The sequence below is a fragment of the Calidris pugnax genome, unplaced genomic scaffold, assembly GCF_001431845.1.
Source record: "Calidris pugnax isolate Ruff unplaced genomic scaffold, ASM143184v1 scaffold144, whole genome shotgun sequence".
Taxonomy (NCBI): domain Eukaryota; kingdom Metazoa; phylum Chordata; class Aves; order Charadriiformes; family Scolopacidae; genus Calidris; species Calidris pugnax.
The window spans coordinates 184,043-206,275 of NW_015090911.1; the positions used below are offsets into that span (position 1 = coordinate 184,043).

Sequence of the window (22,233 nt, forward strand, 5' to 3'; positions counted from 1 at the left end):
AAAGCCAGGCATCTGTGCCTTTGCAGAGGAGGCGGGGGAACAAATCCGGGAAAGGGGTCCCCCTCAGTCCTGCAAATTCAGCCCCGCTGCTCTGCATCAAGCCCTGGTGAGTCAAAGAGCCCCGGGAATTTTTACTACTCACTTAACAGAAACCAGATGCCACGAGTGGCACGCGTCCTCTTAGCAGCCCTCACCCCAGATGGTACGGACTGGGACAGCTTTCATCCAGACCGTCCCGTAGAACTGTCCCAGGGTGGTTCAGGACACTGCCGGAGGTGAAAAGGCAGCAAGGGTTGGTTCCTGCAAGGTTAAGTGAGTCGGTGGTCTCCTTGTCAAGGTCCTGTGATGAGGCATTGGCTCTGCACTTGGGAACCTCTCTCCACTTCCTTCACATCTTTCATGGGGATTGGGCTGGAAATGCTCTCCCAAAGCCATGGGAGACAGAGAGGAACCGTAACAATGCCCAAGAGTTTGGACCTAGATGCAGCTTTTCATGGAGAGAGGTCTGGTCTCGCTTCTTGACACCAGCTTCAGGTGGGTAATTGCAGGCATCAGGAGGTGCCTTGGCCTCAGCCTGCCATACAGACGTGGGGGACCAAACCCTCTTGCCCCACGAAGTTGCTGCAAAAGCACCTGCAGCCTCCGGATTAGCACAGGAGCACTCATCACTTTGCCACCCTGCAGGAATTTGGGAGGGAAAGCAAGCTGAAAGCAGGGTACTGTGACTGCACAAATGGGCTAAGGCACTGCTCAGTCCATGCATTTAGCTTTTAGGACCTCGGCTGGAGCTAGAGGTGGGGGGGCAGGTATAGCCCCATGTTTTAGGCGGTAATTGATGAAAACAGTAGGGGTTTGAGCAGGACGTCCTTGTGGCATTTAATTCCTCCTCCTGAAACTCCTGAATCCTTTGCTCACCTATGCAAGCAATAAAGAAAATGAAGAAAACCACCCATTCCGTCTCACGCTGAAAAGGAGGGGGGAAAAAGAAAAAAAAAAAAAAAAAAAATTGGGGGGAGGGGGGGGGGTTCCCCGGGGGGGGGCTTTTTTTTTTTTTTTTTTTTTTTTTTTTTTTTTTTTTTTTTTTTTGGGGGAAAAAAAAAAAAAAAAAAAAAAAAAGTTGGGTGGAAGGGGTGTGGTTACCCAGGAGGTGTGTCAGGCACCGCTGAACTTATTTATAAGCCAAGGCATCTCTGCTGGGGAAGAAACCTTGCCGAGGCTTTGTCAGCTGCTGCTTTTTCCCTGACACGTCTCAAAGGGCACCTCTGCTGCGATGGGGAGGCAAAAGGACGTTCTTGCTACTATTGAGGAGCACCTGAGGATCAGAAACAAGTTGGTCCGGCAAGCGCTGGCTGAGTGCCTGGGGACGCTGATCCTGGTGGTGAGTCCACGCCGTGGTGTGGGGATGCTCTACCACCCCTGGGTGAGGGGTGGACATTGTCCTGGAGGGTGGATGGGGAAACTCTGCCAAAACTGCTCAAACTGCTGCCAGAGTTTGCACTGGGGATGAGCCCAGCTCCAATGCAACCTGCCCCAGGGGGGACTAGAGAGGTCCTTATCCACAGGAAAAAAATGTTCATGCAACTTGCCCTAGGATAAGCTTTTGGGTCGCTGGCAAAGGGTGGGCTCTGCAGGGGTCGGTGGGTGTTTTGGGGTCTTCCGTGTGTCTGCAAAGTGCAGGGAGCAATAAGTCTCTGTGCGAGCATCAAGTGTTTCACTAGAGATCATGCAAAACTTCCTTTCTTTCTGCCCTGGAATATTTTCTTGGCACTGAAATAATGTCAAGTGTTATCACCCGGGGGAAGTGAAAGCTTTTTCCTCACCTCGCTTTGTTTTCCTGGTGCATCCTATGGAGAAAAAAAATAGCCAGAATTTAAACAGTTGCAGTGGGTTGTTTTTTTTTTTTTTTTCTTTGGCTGTTGGCTGAACGTTCCCCAAGGTCTTATCAGTGGGGCTGCACGACACCGCGGCAGCCTGTGCTGGTGGCTGATGGGGACCTCGGGCTTGCCGGGTGTGTGGCCACGCCGAGCTGTCAGATGGTGTGTTTTTAAGTGGCAAACGGCAGAAAAACTCTCCTGCCTGTTCTAACGCTCGGTTTCCGAAGGGTTGGGACATAAGGGATAAAGCTGGGTGGGTAACTCTATAGGTGACTTGGTTAGAAGATGTTTTGAGCCGCCCTTGCTTGCTTTGAGTTCAAAGACAAGATGGGAAGAGCGTGGACAGTTGTGTGTGAGGAGTGGGGAGCGAATGCTGGTGTAGCAAAACTGGGGTATTCTGGCTTCGGGTATCTGCATCTGAAAATGCAGGACTGGCCAAGAGGCCACGAGCCTGTTGCGTTGACATTGCAGCAGAAACGAGTTGGTGTCCACCCGGCGAATACCGGCGGGTGAAAATTCCTCTGAAGTGGTGCAAAACCAGAGTGCTCCCATCGGCTCCGGTGGAGTGAGCGTGGGTTTACACCTCTCCTAACTGATGGCACGGTGGTTTGGGGAAAAATCTAACAGTTGGAGGAGCTGAAAGCAGAGAAAGGTTGGATGAAGCTGCTTGTGCTCCTGGGGAGAACACAGAAGGACCTACACGCTATCTTATGCTTTAATAAATAAGATTCTTTTTTGATGAGGAACAGGAGACTACTGGGTCTTGTGGGGGGGTATAGGGGTCCCCCTAAAATGCTACCACTCTTAAAAGAAAGCAGCTTTGCACAGCGCAAAGTCTTTATTGTCAGAGTGACCCACCTTTGCCGATTTGCAAACAAGTCTTGTTGATTTTTCAGGGAAGGATTATTCGGGATTAAGGTGGGTAAAAGCTGATAGGAAAGTGATTAACAGGTAGAAAGCCGCTGTCTATGAATCACTGATGTTGCTGCAGTTAGTCTCGGGCTTGAAGCAAGGCAAGACTTGTAAGAAGGAATAAAGTTTCCTGCTAGACAAGTTAACATTGCTGGAGAAACAAAGCAAGCCATGGGGATCTGAGCTTTCAGAAGGGCTTGTGATCAAAAAAATGTTCCTTCTTCCAAGAGTATGTTCCATCGGGTATGACACAGATAAGTTTTCCTCTGCAGCCTTGTCTTTCTGGGGCAGAAAGGAGCTGGGTTGTGCTCGGAGCCCGAGGAAGGACTTGGTCCAAAATTATAACCAGCCTCCAAAATGAGGGTGGTGGTGGGCACCCACCAGCCAGGCTGGGCGATGCACTGGCAAAAGTGGGCAACGCATGCCTTGTCCTTGGCAGCACCACACCTGCTGTGCTTTAAAGTGTGTGTGTAAGTGCACAAGCAGATCCCTCACCTTCTTCAGGACAAGAAAATGCTGGTTTTAGTGACACATTCAACTTCATCTTATGGGTCTTGTGAAACTGACCTGGGATCTCCTGCAGGAACACTGCAGTGGATGGAGGACTGTGGGTACTGCAACCATGTGGGAGAAGGTGGGGTGGGCTGGTGGGAGAAATGGGAAAATCCCAAACATGGTGAATGCTCCGGGCTTGTCAGCAGACAGAAACAGGGTATACAGCAGAGAGGGAAACGAGTTCCAGGGCAACAAGCCTGCAGGATGGCTCTGCTGGGCATCAATCCCTTTCTGCTTTTGAGCTGCCTCAGTCTATTCTTCTGTTAATGAAGCGACACTTACAGATTCTATTTACTTTACTTAAAAAAAGGAAAAAAAAAATTTTTTTTTTGCTCCCTACCACACCAATTCTTTTTGATTTTCTTATTTTATGACCTTCTTAAAACAGAAAGTGCCTTGAAGATGACGTTCCTCCCCTTTCAGACAGCCTGGGTCTGAAATTTGTTTTGAATTGGACAGACCCAGGAGACAGTTGTCATTCTGTACCTTGCAGAAGGTACCCCTGCTGCCCACCCTACCAGCAGGCTGAGCTGGGCTTGTGTGCATTTAGCTGCATTTCAGCCTGGTAAATATCTCTTATGGCTTCAGAAAATAAAATACCCGAGGAAAGCCAGGGGATCCATGAAATTGTCTTCACAGGAGATGGGACTGATGGAATGCAAACATGCAAATGTGTCTAGAGCAGAAAAATAGTAGAGACGGATTTAAGGTTTGATATTATTCACACTGAAATTAACTTCCTGAGCTGAAGGGAAGGAGACTAAAGTTTCCAGCTTACTTTAAATTTCACTGTGTAATGTAAAACTTGCCCCACCGTGGATATTGGCACGGCTTCAGCTTCTTCCCTCCTCTCTTTCACTTGCATAACGACCGCAGGGCGCTCAGACTCTTCTAGAGCAAAGTGCTTTCAGACCCCTGCGAAGTCACTTTGCCTGTAAGAATTAACCTAGTGCTTGATTTTATTTTTCTTATTTTTTAAGGAGGTCGTAAAGATAGCAGAACATTAAAACAAAATAGTGCCTCTTTTTTTTTTTTTTTTTTTTTTGGATAAAAATAAGCGTTCTTTCCTCTCATTATCAAAGTCAGTGTATGTGCCTTGGTCGTTTCTGTGAGTGCTGTGAAATCAAAGCTTTTTGCCTGGTTTAGGAATACAGATGCATAAGCCAAACAAAAAGTCTTCAGGGTGTTTTTTTTTTTTTTTTTTTTTTAGGATAAGATAAGAAAAATAATCCAAGTAAGGCAGGCAAGCCCTGAATAGCGAAAGGGCAGGGGTGCTAATTCCTTGAGAGCTGATTTTGCTGTGTACAGCACCTTGCACAATGGGGTTTTACTCTGCAAGTAGTGTCCTTTCTGTTACAACAATAGTAATGCTGATTCTACCTTTCCTCTGATAACTAAAATGACTAATTATTTTTTTTTTTTCCTCTTCAAAACGCACTTTCCAAGTGATACTTTGGGTTTGGACTGTATACCTACGTCAGAAGCACCGCTTGCTGGCAGCAGTTAAGCAACGCAAACGCTGAAGGCATTTTCCTGGTGGCTTGCTGTTTGTGGTATTACTGTTTCCAGCACCAGCCCTCTGTGCCTCCCTTAAAGCCTCCATCCGTTTGCCTTGCTCTGCTGGCTGTGAATACCAAAGCTGGCTCTGTTTGGTTTTTTACGTTCGCAGGAGGAGGAACTTGCTGTTTATAGTTGACTTCCAAGCCAGGCTGACCGTGGTTCACTGCTGTAGAGGGGCACAAAGAAAGAACAAAAAGGTTCCTCGCTGCTTTTCAGTCGGGGCTCTCTTGACTTTGTGGGCAGGTGTGAGGTTTTTTGAGTATGAGCGTGGCTGCAGACCACAGAAACCAAAGTTGCATTTGGAGAACGTGATTTTTTAAAAATTATTTTTATTTTTAAATTTCCCTTTTTTTTTCCTTAATGCTTTTCTAGGGTTCGAAAGGGGCAGGGAATCTTTGCTGTAAGCATTTCGAGCTCTGCTGATCCTCTCCCCCGAAGGGTCTGTGCAGCTGGGTGTGGAGGACTGGGAAAAGGCAGCGATGCTGCTCTCACTCACTTCTTCCACCGGGAGAGCTCGAAACTCTTCACTCACTGTCCAAAACTGTCCCTCCTTGCTGTCCCCGTGCAGGACCAGGTAGTTTTCTCCTTCCTTACACACAGGACAGTTCAGGCACCAAGACTGCCCTCAGTGGGAAGGCAGCTTTCCCCCAGCAGTGCCCAACCCTGTGACCAAAACCCAGTTAGAAGTACAGGTCTTTCCGAGAGGTAAAACCTCCCCATGTGAGGGATACCAGGGATATGAGAATAAGTGTTTTGGCTTGGGGAAGGGGGGGTAGGGAACAAAGTAAAACAGTGAATTTCCTCTCTAATGCCTGACTCCTCTGCTGACGGTTGCGCAGGTTTCTTGCCCTGGGCGCCGCTTGATTCCCCAGCCTTGTGCAGTGTTGCTGTAGCATGTGATGTGTGTGTGGCACAACTGTTCTTAGACCCTCTTATCTCTCGAGTCCTGCAGCCCTGCCTGGCTCCGGGACAGCGTGCTGTGTAGAAGGAGCCATAACATGAAGGACCATCTGTGCCTGCCCTTCCCTGTAGGACTGCTTCTGACCAGGGTGGCTCCAGCTGAGCTGGGCAAGAAGTCCAACTGTGGGGTCTAGCGTTTCTCCTTGCTTTACAAATTGTAAATGGTGGCCAGCCTGGTTGTTCAAGAGGTGTTCTGGGGAAAAGCAAAAATGACGCTGCTCCTTGCCCTGCCTTTGTGGCTGATGGAGGTCGTCCTGGCTGCATGGGCCATGGAGTTGAGGAGGATCTCCGTGTGCTGTTTGAGCAGAAACAGCAATGCGGATGGTTCTGTCATCAGATCTACCCAGCTGGGTCCTGCTCCTTGGGGGAGACTTACAGTGCCTTTAACCCTTTCTTGCATTGAGCTAGAGGAGTTGGGAAGTTGTTCTGAACTGTCTGTAAAGTAATAGTCTTGTGCCCCCCTCCCACCCAGCCTCCCCCCTTGAAGGGAACGTAGGACAGCCCTAAGTTCAACTCTGATATGAAGAGGAGGGGTCTCTTTATGTGTCTAATGCTGAAAATCTTCCATCAATATCTCAGGGTCTCTTCCTTCAGAGTAGACCCACGGTTTGGCTGCCTTTCTGGCACCTTCCCCACTGACCAGAGGGCAGCGAGAGCTGAGCAGCCTTTCCCATCCACCCAGGTGATTAGGGTAGATTTACAGCAGGCTCCTTGCCTAATCCCTGGTTTATTTGCTGGCTGAAAAGGAAGCTTGTAACTCAGGTAATAACACTCCTCCTGGGCTATGCCAGCAAAACTTTCCCATCTTGATTTAGAGATCAGTCTGTCTGAAGTCCAAAAGCAAATGCATCCAGGCCTTTTGTGTCACACCTGAAGGTGTGAAAAAGCACCACAAAGAAAAAAGGAGGCAAGTGAGGGAGGAAACTTGGCTGTTGTTCAGTTGAGTGCTGAGCACTACCTTTCTCCCAAGTTCACATTTGGAGATGCTTTTCAGAAGGTCTGCCTATAAACTCAGGTGGCCTCACTTCTTCATTAGCTTTTTCAGCTTTTTTTGTCCTCCAAGGTCCTTTCCTACCAGCCTTGATTAGTTCCAGAGCTTTCTTGTCTCTAGACATTGAGACAGGGTGTTTTTATCTTGGGTGACAAAGCCCAAAGACCAGTCTCCAGACATGCCCTGGATACAGGGAGTTTAAGGCTCCCCTGAGCTTGAGGTTTCACCCAGCGACCTGCTCCCTTTTCCTGGTTTTGCTGCTGCTGCTTCTGGCTGTCCCCTGCCTTGTACAGGCTTTGGAGTTTGTCAGCCCCTCCACCTCCAAACCAGGTCAACTCATGGATCCTGCAGAACATGGGCTTTGTTATTTTTCAGAGTGCAAGGAGTTGGATCAGCTCTTGAGGGAAGAGAAGAAGCCTCACAGTTGGCAGGGAAAGCCGTTAGATCTGCTAGAGCCAGTAAGATGAAATTAGGGAGCAGGCTTCCATTAACCTGGTTAATGGGTGCATTGACCTTAATTCCTGGGAGAGGGGCATTAATCCAACAGAGTAATGCTTTGTTGTGATCGTTTTATTAGCACTTTAAAACTGCTTTTGAACTTGACCAGTGGATCATGGGTGTATAACAATTGACTGCCGCACACGCTGCCGTGTGAGGTGGTAACCTGGCTTTCTGTTGGCTGGGATGTTCTTCCATTGATGTCCAGGTTTTTTTTAAACACACAAACAAACAAAAAAACCCTCAAAACCCAAACCAAAACAAAAACCAAAAAAAAAGAAAAAGAAGAAAAGAAGTGTTGGAGGCAGGCTATTAAGATCAATAATTGAGGGATCATCTCTGCCTTGGGTGTGCACCACTGTGAACTTAATGGTCTAATATCGATTGAGAACTTTTACATCTATTGCATGAACTTTAAAGCCACTGGGATAAATGCTGAATTGCTTTTACTTGACCTTTCTGGCCTTTCAACTCAAGCTAGCTGCTCCTAAACTCTTACCTGCAAGCACTGGAAAGGGAAGACTTAAAATATGGATGATGAGGGTCTCCTGTCTCATATGACCTGGGAAAATGAATTGGAAGAAAAACTAGCAAATAGCAGAAGTGGAAATGGTGTGATTAAAATTCATAATAGCCACTACCACAACAAAACTCTGTAATGTCAAGCCACTTGACACAAAAGCACGCGTGAACATGATTTGAACTGGTTCCTGAAAGTCAAATGCCACGGATGGACGTCATGCATGAGCATATATGTTCATGCTCAGTGGACTCCACTGGTGCAGGATGGAATTGCACACATGCATATCAAAGTTCAAACTTGTCCTTAAATACCATCTCATTTTTTATCTGCTGAGGGTCAGGTTTTTCACTGTTACGCTGAATTAAGCCAAATAGTGCTCAGGGCTGATCTGATAAATAATTGTAATGCTCCTGCAGAGTGGCTCTGGGGTGTTTTTACACAGCCCATAGACTCTCTTCTGACGAAAAGCTGGAGAGCTATTGCCAAGTGTAGGACGGGGGGAAAGGAGGATGGGGAACAACCTCTTGAGAAAAGGCAGATCTGGCCTTCCTCCAGGTTAAGGGAAGACCTTTGTGGGTGAAGAGGGGGATAAAGGGGGGGAAATTTACTCTGTGGTTTCTGCAACCGAAAGGTATGTGGCTAATGAACCAACCACCATCCACTTGCAGAACTGCCAGTTCTTTCAGAGTGAATAACACAAATACCTTCATCAACTGGAAGAACCCGGGACCAACCCTGCCAAACTCAGATGTCCATTGCAATTTTTGTGGGCTCACCCCCTCCCTGGTCAGGCTGGTGAGCTGTGTGGCATTAGAGACCTGAATGCCATGGCCAAGTGCTCTCTCTAAACCTCTGTCTAAAGCATGTTGGGGCTCTCCTGGGGTAAGGGAAGAAACAGATGTCACCCTGGTTACCAGCCAGTATTTATTTGCTCAGTTGGAACTTAGCTTCCCTCAGTAGCTGGGAATGATGGCTCCATTTGCTGCACAATAAACGAGACTCATCTTTTCTACCTTTGCCCAGGTGTCTCCTCTACTGTAGTTTCCCAGATGGGCAGCTCGAGGTTAGGACACTGAAGGGGCTGTTCTGACTGCTCCCAGTAGAGAGCAGTGCTGGACGTCCCCTCTCATTAACTAACGAGTTCTACAGGTTCCTTTGTTCTTGATACACAAGGTCCTGTGTTGGGGACCTGGCTCCTTGTCAAGAGGCACCTGTGTACAGAGTGTCCACCTCATGAATCAGCCTGCAGCCTACCTGGGTGCTCCTTTCCCAGCAGGCTGAGTGCAGTGTTTGCTTTATTAGTAATTCACCCCTTGTCAAGGGGATGGGAGGGGATGAGTTAGGTGTGTTTTGGCTTTGCCCCTCATCTGGATTGTGCATTGCTCAATGGGCATGTCCAGTATTGGCAGGAGAGGTGAAGAGAGCTACCCTGGTGCCTCTTTGGTGTCTTATTCCCCAGGAGCAGATACTGACTCTGTGGCAATTGAGTAATCCTGGGATGACGGAGTTCATAGAAGCAGAAAGTCTTGATGGGTGTGTAGATATGAGCATGTGGTTAGTAGAAATAAGGCAAGCCTTGATCCCTAGATTTAAGGATCTTAGGAACAAGCTGTAATCCCTGTCCTAGTTTAAGGATGCTCTCAGCACCTGCTGATGTGATAATCCCTGGTATACGCCAAGAATCAATTCAGGTGGAGTCAGTGGAAGACAAAAGTGTACAAAAGATCAGGATTAGGGCTCCTTCTATTACACAGTGTGAATTTGAGAGACTTGGCCAGGCAGAAAGCCTCCAGATGCATGAGTGATGAGCTGAACTTCCAAGGGAATCTGGTTTGGGTTGTCAAGGGTGAGCATAGAAAGGGTGGCTTTTGGATGTGGTTGGGAGAAGAAGGATCACCCATTGGAGCAAATGTCTTTGAGCAAGAGCACGTGTCTGCCTTAGCTACTGCGAAACAGCCCTTATCAGCCAGAAGAAAGAACTTTTGTCCCTGAAGTGCTTGGGGCAGCCATGATCTTGGACAGAAGGCCAAGCCTCCAGCTGTCTTGGTGGTACGCTGTCTGTGGAATATGGACTTTGCTTAATGGTTCCTGTGCCATGTTGGTGGTGCAGAGACAGGCCAGCTGTGTTGCCCTCATCCTGTCTTACATGGTTTTTCCTTTGGAACGGTATGGCTGTTTTGGGATGGTGTGGGCTGTGCTCAGAATGCCCACAGCAGAGGGCATTCCTTGGGGCTGGGACAAGTGCAGGTACTCAAGGAAGCCCCAGTCTCTCACCATCAGCCATTGCCACCTGAAAGAGGACTCCATGAATGTCAGGCTATATATGACCTTCTTCAGTCATGTCTGTGTTTCCAGGCATTAGCAAAATTGTCCCCTGCCAATCTATGTGCTACTGCATTGAACAATTAGCCTTTTTAACAATTAGGACTCAGATCCTCCATCTGAACTGTAAATACCTCAGTCCAGGGTGCTGTGTGGCTGATTCTTCTCACCTACCATCTGAAAATCACACAGCTGGACAAAGACGTCAGGTCTCCTGGAGAGGTGAACTGTGGTCTGATCTTGCTGTTGATTTTGTCCCTGGCTTTGTTTCCCCCTGCCAGGATATAGGTTTGTTTTGTGTCTTTTCTCCTTCCCTGCTACCCCTGGCGATAACACCTAGATAGTTTGACTGCAGATTGAAGGCCTTGAGTCATGGGTGGGCTGTGATGGTGCATGCAAGTGTAAGTGAAGAAGATGCAGGCACTGGTCAGCAACTGGTCGTGAAGTGGAATGGAGAGGGTAATTTCAATCTCTTCTTCTCTTCCTAGCTGTTTGGCTGTGGCTCCGTTGCGCAGATTGTGCTCAGCAGAGGGACTCATGGAGGTTTCTTGACTGTCAACCTGGCCTTTGGCTTTGCTGTGATGCTCGGCATTTTGATCTCGGGACAAGTATCAGGTACGTTGTGGCTCTATGTGGGCTGGATTTCACGGGTGACAATTGTTGTGTAGGCCTAGATGGCAGTGCTTTTCCGATGTGGCACTGGTATGGAAACCAATTTCCCTTGCCTCATCTCTGGGACACAAATTCTGCCTATAAAATGCAATAATCACCATCCTCCCTGCAGGTGGACATCTGAACCCGGCTGTCACTTTTGCTATGTGCTTCTTGGCTCGGGAGCCCTGGATCAAGCTACCAATTTATGCCCTGGCCCAAACACTGGGGGCTTTCCTGGGAGCTGGAATTGTCTTTGGGCTTTACTATGGTAAGTGCAGAAATGTTCTGTGTCTGTTGGAGTGAGAGGGATGCTCTTCATGACTCACTGCAGGAAGGCTGGTTCCCAAATCGGAGAGAAGCATTTTCTTGCACAGCAGACATGAAAAACCGCCTTACTGTGTTTCTGGGGAGGCTTTCCTGTTTTCATCATGATGAAGGGTTCAAACTAATCTGAAGGCCAACGAGCATTGCCAATGTGTGAGTCTTTGTCCTTGAGTGCTTATCACTGTAACATGGACCAATGGATAGTCCCAATTTTAGGTATATCTGTATTAAACAGATCTTTCAGAAATGCTGATGGAACACTAGTAGTAATGGACATTTTATCTGTGCATCATTCCACTGATGTTTTATCCTTTAAAAATGGTAAAAAGTAAAGACTTCACCATGGATGTTTTCTGCATTGTGTCATGTTAGCTTCCAGACAATGGGATTTCTAGAAGTTTTTGCTGCATTTATCAGAATGATTCTATACCTTAGAAAGCATCCTAGAAATCTAGTTCCTCAAGCATCTGTTCCTCATCACAGGACAATATTCAGTGGGCAAGAACTGACTCTTTGTGCTGGAAATTGCTCTTCCTCAAATATCAAGGGTGACATTTTGACTCAGAGTTTGCCTCCTGATGTCTGTTTCTGGCAATAGGAGCAGTGTTGCCTGTAGCTGAGCAGAACATTTGGGTCACCTGGAGGGAGGAAGTGGTCACCCAGGCACTAGCACCAACTGCTTTTCAAAGAAGCAGGGTGACCTGCCTTCATCTATGTTAACATCAGGACTTCAGTTCAACACCAGTTACCTTTCTAGTTGGTGGTCTGAAGTCTCCTCTTCAGAAGAGTTAATCCCATTTTAGCTGCCTAAACCATGGAAGAGCTACCATCAGAAAATGCCCGTTTTTCTCTCCACTGACCATGGAGGGAATCTAGACAGCCCAGCTAGGCTAGTTATCCAGTTTCTACATAGTGGTAGGCAAGGAGCTGACTTATGTGCAGAAAGAGAGATGAAACTAATTGTATATTAGCTTAGAGGAAAGTGCAAGATCAGCCCAGACCCTGCTTGCTGCAGATCAGTTCCATAGCACTATCTCATATCTTGACATGAAGACTGATACCACAGGCATTTGGGTACCTTTGGGAGAGATTTGGAGTCAGCTTAGTGTTTACTTTTTGGCAAGATATATTAGGAGCAGGGGCTCAGGCATCTGAGCATGACTGGTAAAATGCTGTGGTGGATTATGCCCTAAGTTTTCCAAATGAGTGCCCTACAGCAGATGGTATTGCAAGACATAGCAATTGGGTGCTCCAGGAACTCTGTTTCAATATTCATGACTCTGTGGAGCCTATATTTTAGCCATCTTCCAAGCAGTGTCCTCTCTCTGATACCTGTTGGAAAATGACTGACCTCTCTACCTTTTTTTTTATTTTTCTTTTCTTCCCGCTCACCCACCACCACCTAGATGCCATCTGGGCTTTTGGCAGCAACCAGCTGTATGTAACAGGACAAAATGGCACTGCTGGTATCTTTGCCACCTACCCGTCTCAGCATCTGAACATTGTGAATGGATTCTTTGACCAGGTAAGAGACTGCTGGAAGGTTGAAGAGGCATTTGAAGAGGAATCTTTTGGGGTGGTTCTGGGATTCTCCTCTAATTACAGAATGAATTGAAATTTAAAGAGAAGGTATCTAGAAAGGTTTTTAGAGCTGGCACAAGTCTCTTACTAGCCCATAGGAGGAGCAGAGCCAGAAAACACCCTTACAGCAAGAAGGCTTGTGTTAAGGGGATTACTGAGTTGCACAAGACTGGCCAGGACACTGGTGAAAAGGATAATACTTGGTCTTAGCCCCTGAGGAGCAATAGTGTGAGAATAGATGGCTCTTCCTCACTCCCACTGTCTACTGTGGCTATTGCACAACCCAGAGGTCAACTGTGTGTGGGGTGGTGGATGGTGTTGGAGGTGACTGTCTCCACCTTAACGTTCCCATCAACCACAAAGGGACAGCAGCCACCCAGCTGTGGCATGTTGGAAGCAAGTTCGGGAAGATGTCTTTAGCTTTTCTGGCTTCTCAAACAGTTATTCATAGTTCTTCTATGGGTAGGGAAAAAGGCATGGTCTTGATTGAGCCTGTGGGCTACCAGGAGGAGCACATTCCTGTCAGTGCTCAGTCTCCTGTGGTTTGACAATGCCATGGGATGACTTAGTGCAGCTCTTTGAGTTTAGAGGATGAGTCCTAAATGCATGGGACTTCAGAGGAGTTAAATAATTTGGTTAAAAGATTAACCTGGATTAAATTCTTCTTCTTTTTCCCCCTCCCTCCCCAGTTCATTGGCACTGCCTCCCTGATTGTTTGTGTCTTGGCTATTGTTGATCCCTACAACAACCCTGTCCCCACGGGGCTGGAGGCTTTCACAGTTGGTTTTGTTGTCCTCGTTATTGGAACCTCCATGGGCTTCAACTCTGGCTACGCTGTCAACCCTGCCAGGGACTTTGGGCCTCGTCTCTTCACAGCCATTGCTGGCTGGGGCACTGAAGTGTTCTGGTAAGTACTTGCCAATGAAAACCCTTTGCATCAAGAGGAAAAAGATTACAAGTCCGAGTAGTTGGTGGCTCTGGCATTATAAAGAGTCTTAGCAGCCATGAAGTATCTTTGAACTTTATAAATGTTTTTAAAAGAAAGTGTTTGCTTTTACAAAATCGTAGAAGCTTGGCAGCTTCCAGCAGTGAGAGCAAACGACCTAACTTTGCTATCAGGGAGGCAACCTAAGAGCATCCATAAGAAGTTCAGGTTTACCTTGAAGATTAGCCTATCATCATTTTTTTTAGCAGTAGAAAATGTAAGGCATTTGTTATATTTGGATTTTGCTGTTGTTGGAGAAAATTAAGAGAGCCATGAGCAATAGAGACTATATGCCGTCCTGCAAGCAGTGAGAGGGAAGTGAAAGTGCCTAAGCACTGCAGCTGCTTCTCTCCTTTCTTTGTGGAGAGACAGTCTTTGAGTTCCTGCAAGTAGATGTTCAGAATTTCTTGTCATCAGGGCTTGCAACATCTGCCTGGGAAACTGCTGTGCACATGCAAGTACTGCTGTCTTTCGCAAGTCAATGGTAATGTTTGGAGGTGACCAGATTTCCTGTTCTTCCAGACCCAAACGTGAACATCCTAATGTGTAGGGTGCAGTTCTTACCTTGTGTATTTTATCTTTGTTTTCCAGGACTGGTAGACAGTGGTGGTGGGTTCCAATTGTTGCTCCATTCCTTGGAGCCATTGCAGGAGTGATTGTCTACCAGCTGATGATTGGATGTCATGATGAGCCTTCTCCACCTGCCTCTGAGCAGGAAACAGTCAAGCTGGCTAACGTGAAGCACAAGGAAAGGGTGTGAGGAAGACCAGATCTGGCAGACATTCATTACTCAGGACTTCAGCTGGCAAAGAGGAGGAAGAAGTTAAGAAGAGCTTCAAGAACAACAGGAAGGCATTTTTTTCCTGTCTTGAGATATTCTAACCCTTTTTTTTTTTTTTTTTTTTTTTGTGCGCGTGTGTGTGTGTAACCCTGATGCATTTGCTTTAGGCATTTTCCTGTGAGCCTTTCCCCAAATGCAGTATCATGTAATCTTTTCCTAGTAGAAGGGGATTGAGGACTGTAGGAGTTCAGGAAAGAAGTGGGCATTGCTGACCAACACCTCCAACATGGGCCAGTTGTTCAGGACTCTGGAGCTCTTTTGGACTGTGTTGCTGGCCTTGCCTATGAGCTTGGCAAACTGCTTCCCTCCAAACCTGTGTACCCACCTGTAGAGTGGGGATTGGGCACAACTTAAATTGTTTTCTAACATGGAATGGAAACTCCTACAACACAGAAAAAAAATTACCTGTGATTCTAGTATGGGTCAAATTCATGCTTGGTGTTGCTCTAAACTCAGCAACTTGGCACCAGGAATGAACTTGTCTAAAGGATTTTTATTGGCCAGAGTTTTTTTCTATCTCCCATGAATTCTTAGAATATTAAATCAATCAGCTGACCCATAATATCAGAGCAGAGCATGAGAATGCACTGGATTTCAATTTAATATTAAGACAAAGTGTTTACAAACCACTGCACCCTGGTGTCCTAATCACAGATCTAAATATTGCCAACTCCTTGAATACAACACATAGGAAATCCTTGTTCTAGCCAGGGCCTAACCTGGAAAGAAAGCTTGGGTCCCTGTAGCAGCCTTTCCAGTTAATCAGCATTGTATATAAAAAAGCAATCAGCTAATAGCCAAGTTCCACTGGAAACATGGTGTTGCTAAAGTTGTGTGTGTTTGTGTAAATTTCACAATAGTGTTTTTTTTTTTTTTTTTTTAAAAAGTAGATGATTTATATATAAATATACTCCTTAAAGCTGTTACTAAATACCAGGTTTGGGAAGAGTCAGTTTAAAGATGTGTGGAAACTGCCTGTACTCTGACAGCTTTGAGATCCTGTCGGATTTTCCTGAGGTGGCCTTAGATTATGGCATTGCATTGGAACATCTCCTCTTGTACCTTGCAGTATTACTGGGGTGTCCCTGGTAATCACAAGTGAGGCACTGAGGTCAGGCATCTCCTGTACTAGCAGTTCTGGCATCTCAGGGGATCTCTGGCTCTCCCAAAACCATATTATTACAGAATATTTGAAACAAGCAGTATCGGTTGTGAAAGAATTTGTAGGTCCCATGCCACTGCATTAGAGAAACTCTTTCAAAGCCTGTTTCTTTAATGTGTGAATTCCTTGAAATATATAACTTTGTACACATTTCCAGTCACTAAAATGATGTATTCCTTTTTTTTTTTTCTTTTTAAAAAATAAAATGTCAATACCCACACTGTAAAATGCTAGTGTTGCTTGTATTTTTAAGCAGCTGTTGGTAAATTTTTCCATCGAAAGGAAGTCATCTATAGCAATAGCTTCCTCAAGCATTCTTCCTCTTCAGCCTGTAAGAGCAAAATGGAATTAACTCTTCCAGGCAGTACATCTACACGCTCCATTCGGGTTTTATTTTTTTCCCTTTTGGGCTGGGCTTTTAGGGTGGGTGGGAGGAGACTGGGTGCCTGTACTCAGCACAAAGCCTGCTGGATAGGCTGCTGGATGGACATGTCCTGCTGCCAGGCACAGTATTCTTCAGGCAAAAGGAGCAGGAGGTCAGCATTTGTCCCTTGCCCTTTGTTACATTCAACTTCTCTCACTATTCTTCCAGTTAATGCCGTTCTTCTGAGTAGGCACTGCATTCAGCACACCGTCCAGCATCACCCAGCTTATTTCACATGTCACTTCTTTTTATTAGCTATGCCATACAAGGAAAAAATGTTACAGAGCTGAGCCCAGGGCTAAAAGAACTGCACACGCAGCTTTCTTCCAGCCTGTGAGCCCTGTAAATAAAATTATTGTTGCTCTTTTGCTGATCTGTGTCCTGCTGTATTTTTCCTGTATTAATTGTGCTGCCTCAAAATAACTCATAACTTCCCATACAGTGCTATACTGAACAATTCGGTGAGGTCTGGATGAATGTGGTTTCCTGCAATTCACCAACCAGAAATCAAATGGCTTTTGGCAAGAAAGTTGCTGAGTTTGTTTGGTACGCTCTATCTGCAGTCAGCATGCTACTTCATTCCATTTCTATCTTAAAAGTTTATCCCTCAAGGTCTGTGTAGAAGTCTTGTATGCTACTGTGATAACCTAACATAGCTGCAGAGGTCAATTCCCATTTCCCTTCAGGACTGTTAGTCCTTTTTCTACTCTTCTTCCATATGGCATCTTCAGCAGACTTGATCAATGAATAAAAATTCTTACTACAGACCTTAAGATTTTGATACAAGGTGTGGGTTTTGGATTTGTTTGGGGTTTTTTCGGTTTGTGGGGGTTTTTTTCCTCTTTTTTTTTTTTTTTTTGTGTTTTTGTGTTAGTCCTTTTTCTACTCTTCTTCCATATGGCATCTTCAGCAGACTTGATCAATGAATAAAAATTCTTACTACAGACCTTAAGATTTTGATACAAGGTGTGGGTTTTGGATTTGTTTGGGGTTTTTTCGGTTTGTGGGGGTTTTTTTCCTCTTTTTTTTTTTTTTTTTGGTGCATTTGCTCCTGCTTCCACCTGGCATGTGCCCTTGCCTTACTTGTGCTTCAGTGGTTCTATGTTCTTGCCTTTATAAAAAGTGAAATCAAATACCAGTTTTAGGTGAATATTTTTGCCTTAACTATATCCCCATTGCGTAAAGCTTCGGCTTTTCTGGGAACTGTTGGAGCAGCACCAAGCAGTGCTGAGTAGAGAGACATTACCACGTGGAAAAGGGCAGGCTTAGCCTTTTGGAGGAGGAACTGTGAAGAACTTAGCCTCACCTTCCAGAAGGGTCTGGCCCATATGAAACTTATAATTAGGGCAGTCTTTCGCTAACCATGCAAGGAGGGCAATGCACAGAACAGTTTGATATGCCAGACTTCGAGAGTTGTAGAAGTGTTTTTGAAGTGTGGGGAGGTAAAGATGCAGTTAACCACGGATGGCATTTCCCCTGGCAGCAGGTACCCTTAAATTGCTGCAAGTTGTGGTTCTGTTTGTTTTCAATGTAGTTGCCTTGAGAGAGCTTCTGGGCATTATTCAGCTGGCAGGCCCATGCAAACGAAAAGATATTTTTTTCTTTTTTTCTCCATACTTAAATTTCAAAGGCAATGATTCATATTGTAGTTAATGCCTTGGTTTTGGAGTCACTGGAGAGGTAAGACTCATCTGGCCAAATATAGTCATCCGGGTTTTAGGTCAGATGAACTCCAGCTGCCAAGCTGTTGAAATATACTTACTTTGTAGGAAGAAATAAATCTTTGACTTAAACTATTCATGCTTGACAGGGAGAGTAATTTGTCACTGGAACAAAATGTTAAAAGATGTTGTGGATTCTCTATTGTGTGAGGTTTTCAAATTAAGACTGGCTGTCTTGCAAAAAGGTCTTGCAGTTAAACTGCAAGCAAGTCCCACTGGAGGAAATTCCCAGACCTCTATATTACAGAAGGTCAAGTTGACAGGAATTGTCCCTTCTGACTTTAAAACCTATGAAATTTATAAGATATGCTGAAACTGGCTTCGATTCTCAGCTGGTCTAAGCTCTTCACTGCAGGTGGTGTAACGTGGTGGCACATCAGCTAGGACCTGGAGAAACCTGCCTTTGTTTCCCCGGTCTCTTGGTGCCTTGAGACACGTGCCTCAGGACGCTCTTCCAGCTCTGTTTGCTTTGTCCATCTGTGAAGTGCCAGCTGCAGAGCTGATCTCTTCCAGACCCACCTCTGCTTCACCTTGTGGGAGAAAGATGGCATCATGAATCAAAGGGCCAATGCTGCTGGGAGCTGTGGTGCAGATGGGAGACTAGTACAGCCTCTCTTTGTGCAGCTCTTCTATCCCCAAGTGAGTTTCAGCTCTTCATCTGCCAGTGGTAGGTGCTGGGGTCCCAGGAGGAGGTTGGCAGTTGGCTGACCACCTCCGAGTGAGAAAGACAGTTCCTTGCCTGCTCTCCTGGAAAGAGGGTGAAGGACTAGGCTCTATTGAGGGAAAATATTGGCAAAGATGAGACCATGAAAGCCGTTGCATTCTCTGCTGCCTCCTTGGCAGTTCTGCATACTCAGGTCATACTTGAACTCACAGCCCTCCTGTGCAGCCAGAGATTTTTCCCTCATCCTATATCTCAAGGCAGAAAGAAGTTCTAGCCCACTGCCCAATTCCAGAGTGTCTGCAGTTCTGGTGTCTCCAGGGCCTCTGAGTTTGTGAGCATTCAACTCTTTAGGAGCTCCTATAAGAGTGCTCAGCTCTTATAGGAGCCTTCCACAAATGTTTTGGACTCGATGATCTTTAATGATCTTAAGTGATCTTTTTCCAACCTAAACGATTCTATGATTCTAATTAAAAAATCTTGGTTATTATTTACTGTGTAAAAGATACTAACAATCCTTCCTGGCACCACAGACTCCTTGTTGAGTGGGAGGTTCCTCTTCACTCTTCCCCATTCAAGCCCTGATTCAGGAACAATGTCCCTCATGAGGGTTTCTCTTGGTTCAGAGTGTGCACGTGAGGACGACATCAAGGAACCCCAGGCAAATGTGTCTGCGACCCAGCTGCTGTCATGTGGCTTGTCACTGCTGCAGAAGGCTAATTTGGCTGGAGAAGCAAACACAACCATCTCACTCCAGGGGGATGGAGAATGATTATACAGCCAAATGAACTTATCAGAGTGAAAATATTTTCCTACCTAGCCATATAATAATAACAAAAAAGCCACACTGGAAAATGAAAGGTCAACAGCATAAAGGTGTGAAAGACACAGAGAGAAAAACTCCATCATTTTAAAAGGTAATGTTTTTATTCACGAAGCAGCTGAAATACTCTGCCAGCAAAGTTTTGTGGTGTGGTTTGTATTATTAAGTCAAAGTGTAGAGGTCGATTCAAACTTTAGTCAAGAAAGATTTCAGGGTATTTTTTTTTTTGCAAAACTGGCGTGACTAAGGTTTTCCTCCCACCCTCTAACAGCAGTCTGAAGAAGGAATGAAAATTAGACTTTTCTTGTTAAACCGTGCAACAAGCTTAGGGCTGAAAATCCGGATTTGATCTGTTGTTCCTAAAATTTCTAAAGCATTTTAAAAAATCAGTGTCTGATCTCCATAAACCCGTCTTGAAATCAAATTGTCTTGCTTGCTGGAAGCAGCATGTCTCTGCTAGCATCAGAACCCTCCCCGTGCAAGTGAAACAGCACAGATTGCATGAAGGGCTCAAAGTCTGCATTCACATTTGGATAGGTCTGCGCAGATTACGCTCCCAGAACATGTCCACACCAAGAGCTGCTGCACTGCTGAATGAAACCCTTGATCCCGTGTTTGCCATAGTTCCAGGCAGCCCTGCAGGACCTGTGTCCCTTGGGTTTGGGGTTTTTGTTTATTTGCGTGTTTGTTTGGGTTCCTTTTTAACAGCTGGTAGGTGTACAGGGGTGTCTGGTATTTTGGAAGGAAAACCAGCTGCACAGAGTGGGCATTGAGTGAGATATACAGACACCTGAGAAACTTTTTGACATGAAATTATGCAGGTTATGAAATCCAACATAAACAACACTTACTAAAAAGTTACATCAACGTGAAAGGGAAGCCAGACAGTTTTGGATCCTTTCCCTCACCAGGGAAGGTACCCAGTCTTATGTCAGCAGTACCTGGGGGAAAGCAAGCAGAAAATATGACCAAGCAGAACTCTGCACCTGTGGAGCCCATGGGAATATGGCCCTATCCCTTTAGATATGCTTGTAAATCCCACTGAGTGGGTACTTGCACTTGCACAAAGTATCTTGGTAAAGCTGGGTGCAAGTGGTGTGGGAATCTAAATGGTTGTGAGGTTTCTTCCTCCCCTTACCCCCCATCTCTCATTGGTTGCAATGGTGGCTGCCCTTCAGCTGCTGCAGCTTCTCCCTTCTCATGCTCATCTTTCACCCTTGGTGTCTGAGCTGACTGTGCTTGCTGGCTGCAGCTCTGGCTTTGGTAACCTCCCTGTTGCTGTCTCTGGGCTTGGAGGATGCAGCCAGGGTAGAAAATCTCACCCTTAGCTCCTGCAGCCTGGTGCAGTCCCAGTGGGCCACCACTCCCAGATCCCAGTGCCATGGTGGAAAAGCCTAAGAGGCAGGACAAGTGTGGTGTGTGATCTCACCTTTGTTGGTACTTTCTCCACATTTGGTGAACTGCGTGACAGTTCTTAGCTGGAGGTTGCGTCAATAACATGGAAATTAGTAACCACCCTTGAATCATAGAATCACGGAATGGTTCGGATTGGAAGGGACCTTAAAGATCATCGAGTTCCAACCCCCCTGCCATGGGCAGGGACACCTCCCACCAGACCAGGTTGTTCAAAGCCCCATCCAGCCTGGTCTTGAACACCTCCAGGGGTGGGGCATCCACAACTTGCCTGGGCAACCTGTTCCAGTGCCTCACCAGCCTCATAGTGAAAAATCTCTTCCTGATATTTAATCTAAATTTACCCTCTTCCAGCTTGAAGCCATTACTCCCTGTCCTATCTCTACATGCCCTTGTAAGAATTCTCCCTCCAGCTTTCTTGTTGTCCCCCTTCAGAAACTGGAAAGTTGCTGTAAAGTCTCCCTGAAGCCTTCTCTTCTCCAGGCTGAACAACCCCAACTCTCTCCATCCCCCTGATCATCTTTGTGGCCCTCCTCTTTGCCCTGAGGTCTTTTTTTGTTCCATTCTTACTGAGTCTTGTGACTCTCGTCATATGTAGGGTGACTGTAATGAGCAAGAATGGGGTGGGGTAGAGGGACAGCCAGGGAACTGTTCAGGTCGTGTCATCTTAAAAACCCTTTTGCTCCAAGAAAAGTAGTGAGTGCAGAGTAGGTATATATCTGTTGACAGGATTTACCCTCTTCTAATCCGGGACATTCAGCGTTTGCCCACTCCTTAGTGCCTGGAACACCACTAACTCCTTAAAGTCATCGCTCTGCCCCTGGTGGAAATGCAAGATAACAGAGTCTCCTCTATCTCTGAGCAGCAGAGTCACAAAGTGACATGTTGTCAAACCTCTCACCCGTGTCTGCTGCCTCTTAGCCCAGACCCTCCAAGTGCTGAGCAGACGTCAGGCGCTGCGACCCAGCTCTGCTCACCCCGATGGGCAGCTGAGCTTGAAAACCACACCACAGTGACAAATGTTCCTGATACTGGGGTGGCATTTGTCCCTCCAGACACAAGACAAAGAGGGTGGTGTTTTCAGCCTCTAGATGCAAAGGTGAAACGCTGAGAAGACCTCTGTGCTGCCTCCAGGGACTGGAGGGTGGAGGGACGAGTGCGTAAGAGCTCTGGAAGAGCCGTCACAGAGGGGTGGATGCAGAAGCTGATTGTATCTGAGCCCTGCAGCCCGTGGCTGTGAGACAAGCGTAGGGCAAGAGGGACAAATAGCAGCTGAGGGAAGCCTGGGAGCCCAGGACTCTGCTCAGGCTGACAAGCAACAGCAAGAACTTTCGCTGAGTCCTCCTGCAAAGGAGAACTGAATGGCTTCATTGACTGTGCTGACTATGGGCTCAGTTCAGACGCCTAAGTGCTGGGGTCTGGAGCCATTTGAGATGCTCTGGGGAGTCC

General features: G+C 46.3%; 1 protein-coding gene across 1 annotated transcript; it reads left to right on the forward strand.

Annotated features, from left to right (window-relative positions):
* The first annotated feature begins 1,191 nt into the window (after positions 1-1,191).
* On the forward strand, positions 1,192-15,971 carry AQP3 (aquaporin 3 (Gill blood group)). The gene is made up of 6 exons (XM_014949403.1): positions 1,192-1,378; positions 10,684-10,810; positions 10,980-11,117; positions 12,580-12,698; positions 13,444-13,661; positions 14,331-15,971. The coding sequence occupies exons 1-6, from the start codon at positions 1,271-1,273 to the stop codon at positions 14,497-14,499; spliced, it is 879 nt and encodes a 292-aa protein (XP_014804889.1). The 5' UTR covers positions 1,192-1,270; the 3' UTR covers positions 14,500-15,971.
* Positions 15,972-22,233: the final 6,262 nt, after the last annotated feature.

Bases quoted from the DNA above. Each gene is read 5' to 3' on its own strand.
- AQP3 (XM_014949403.1), top strand. From the start codon at position 1,271: ATGGGGAGGCAAAAGGACGTTCTTGCTACTATTGAGGAGCACCTGAGG. The intron at 10,811-10,979 runs GTACGTTGTGGC...TCCTCCCTGCAG, and splicing joins GATCTCGGGACAAGTATCAG to GTGGACATCTGAACCCGGCT. The intron at 13,662-14,330 runs GTAAGTACTTGC...TTTGTTTTCCAG, and splicing joins TGGGGCACTGAAGTGTTCTG to GACTGGTAGACAGTGGTGGT.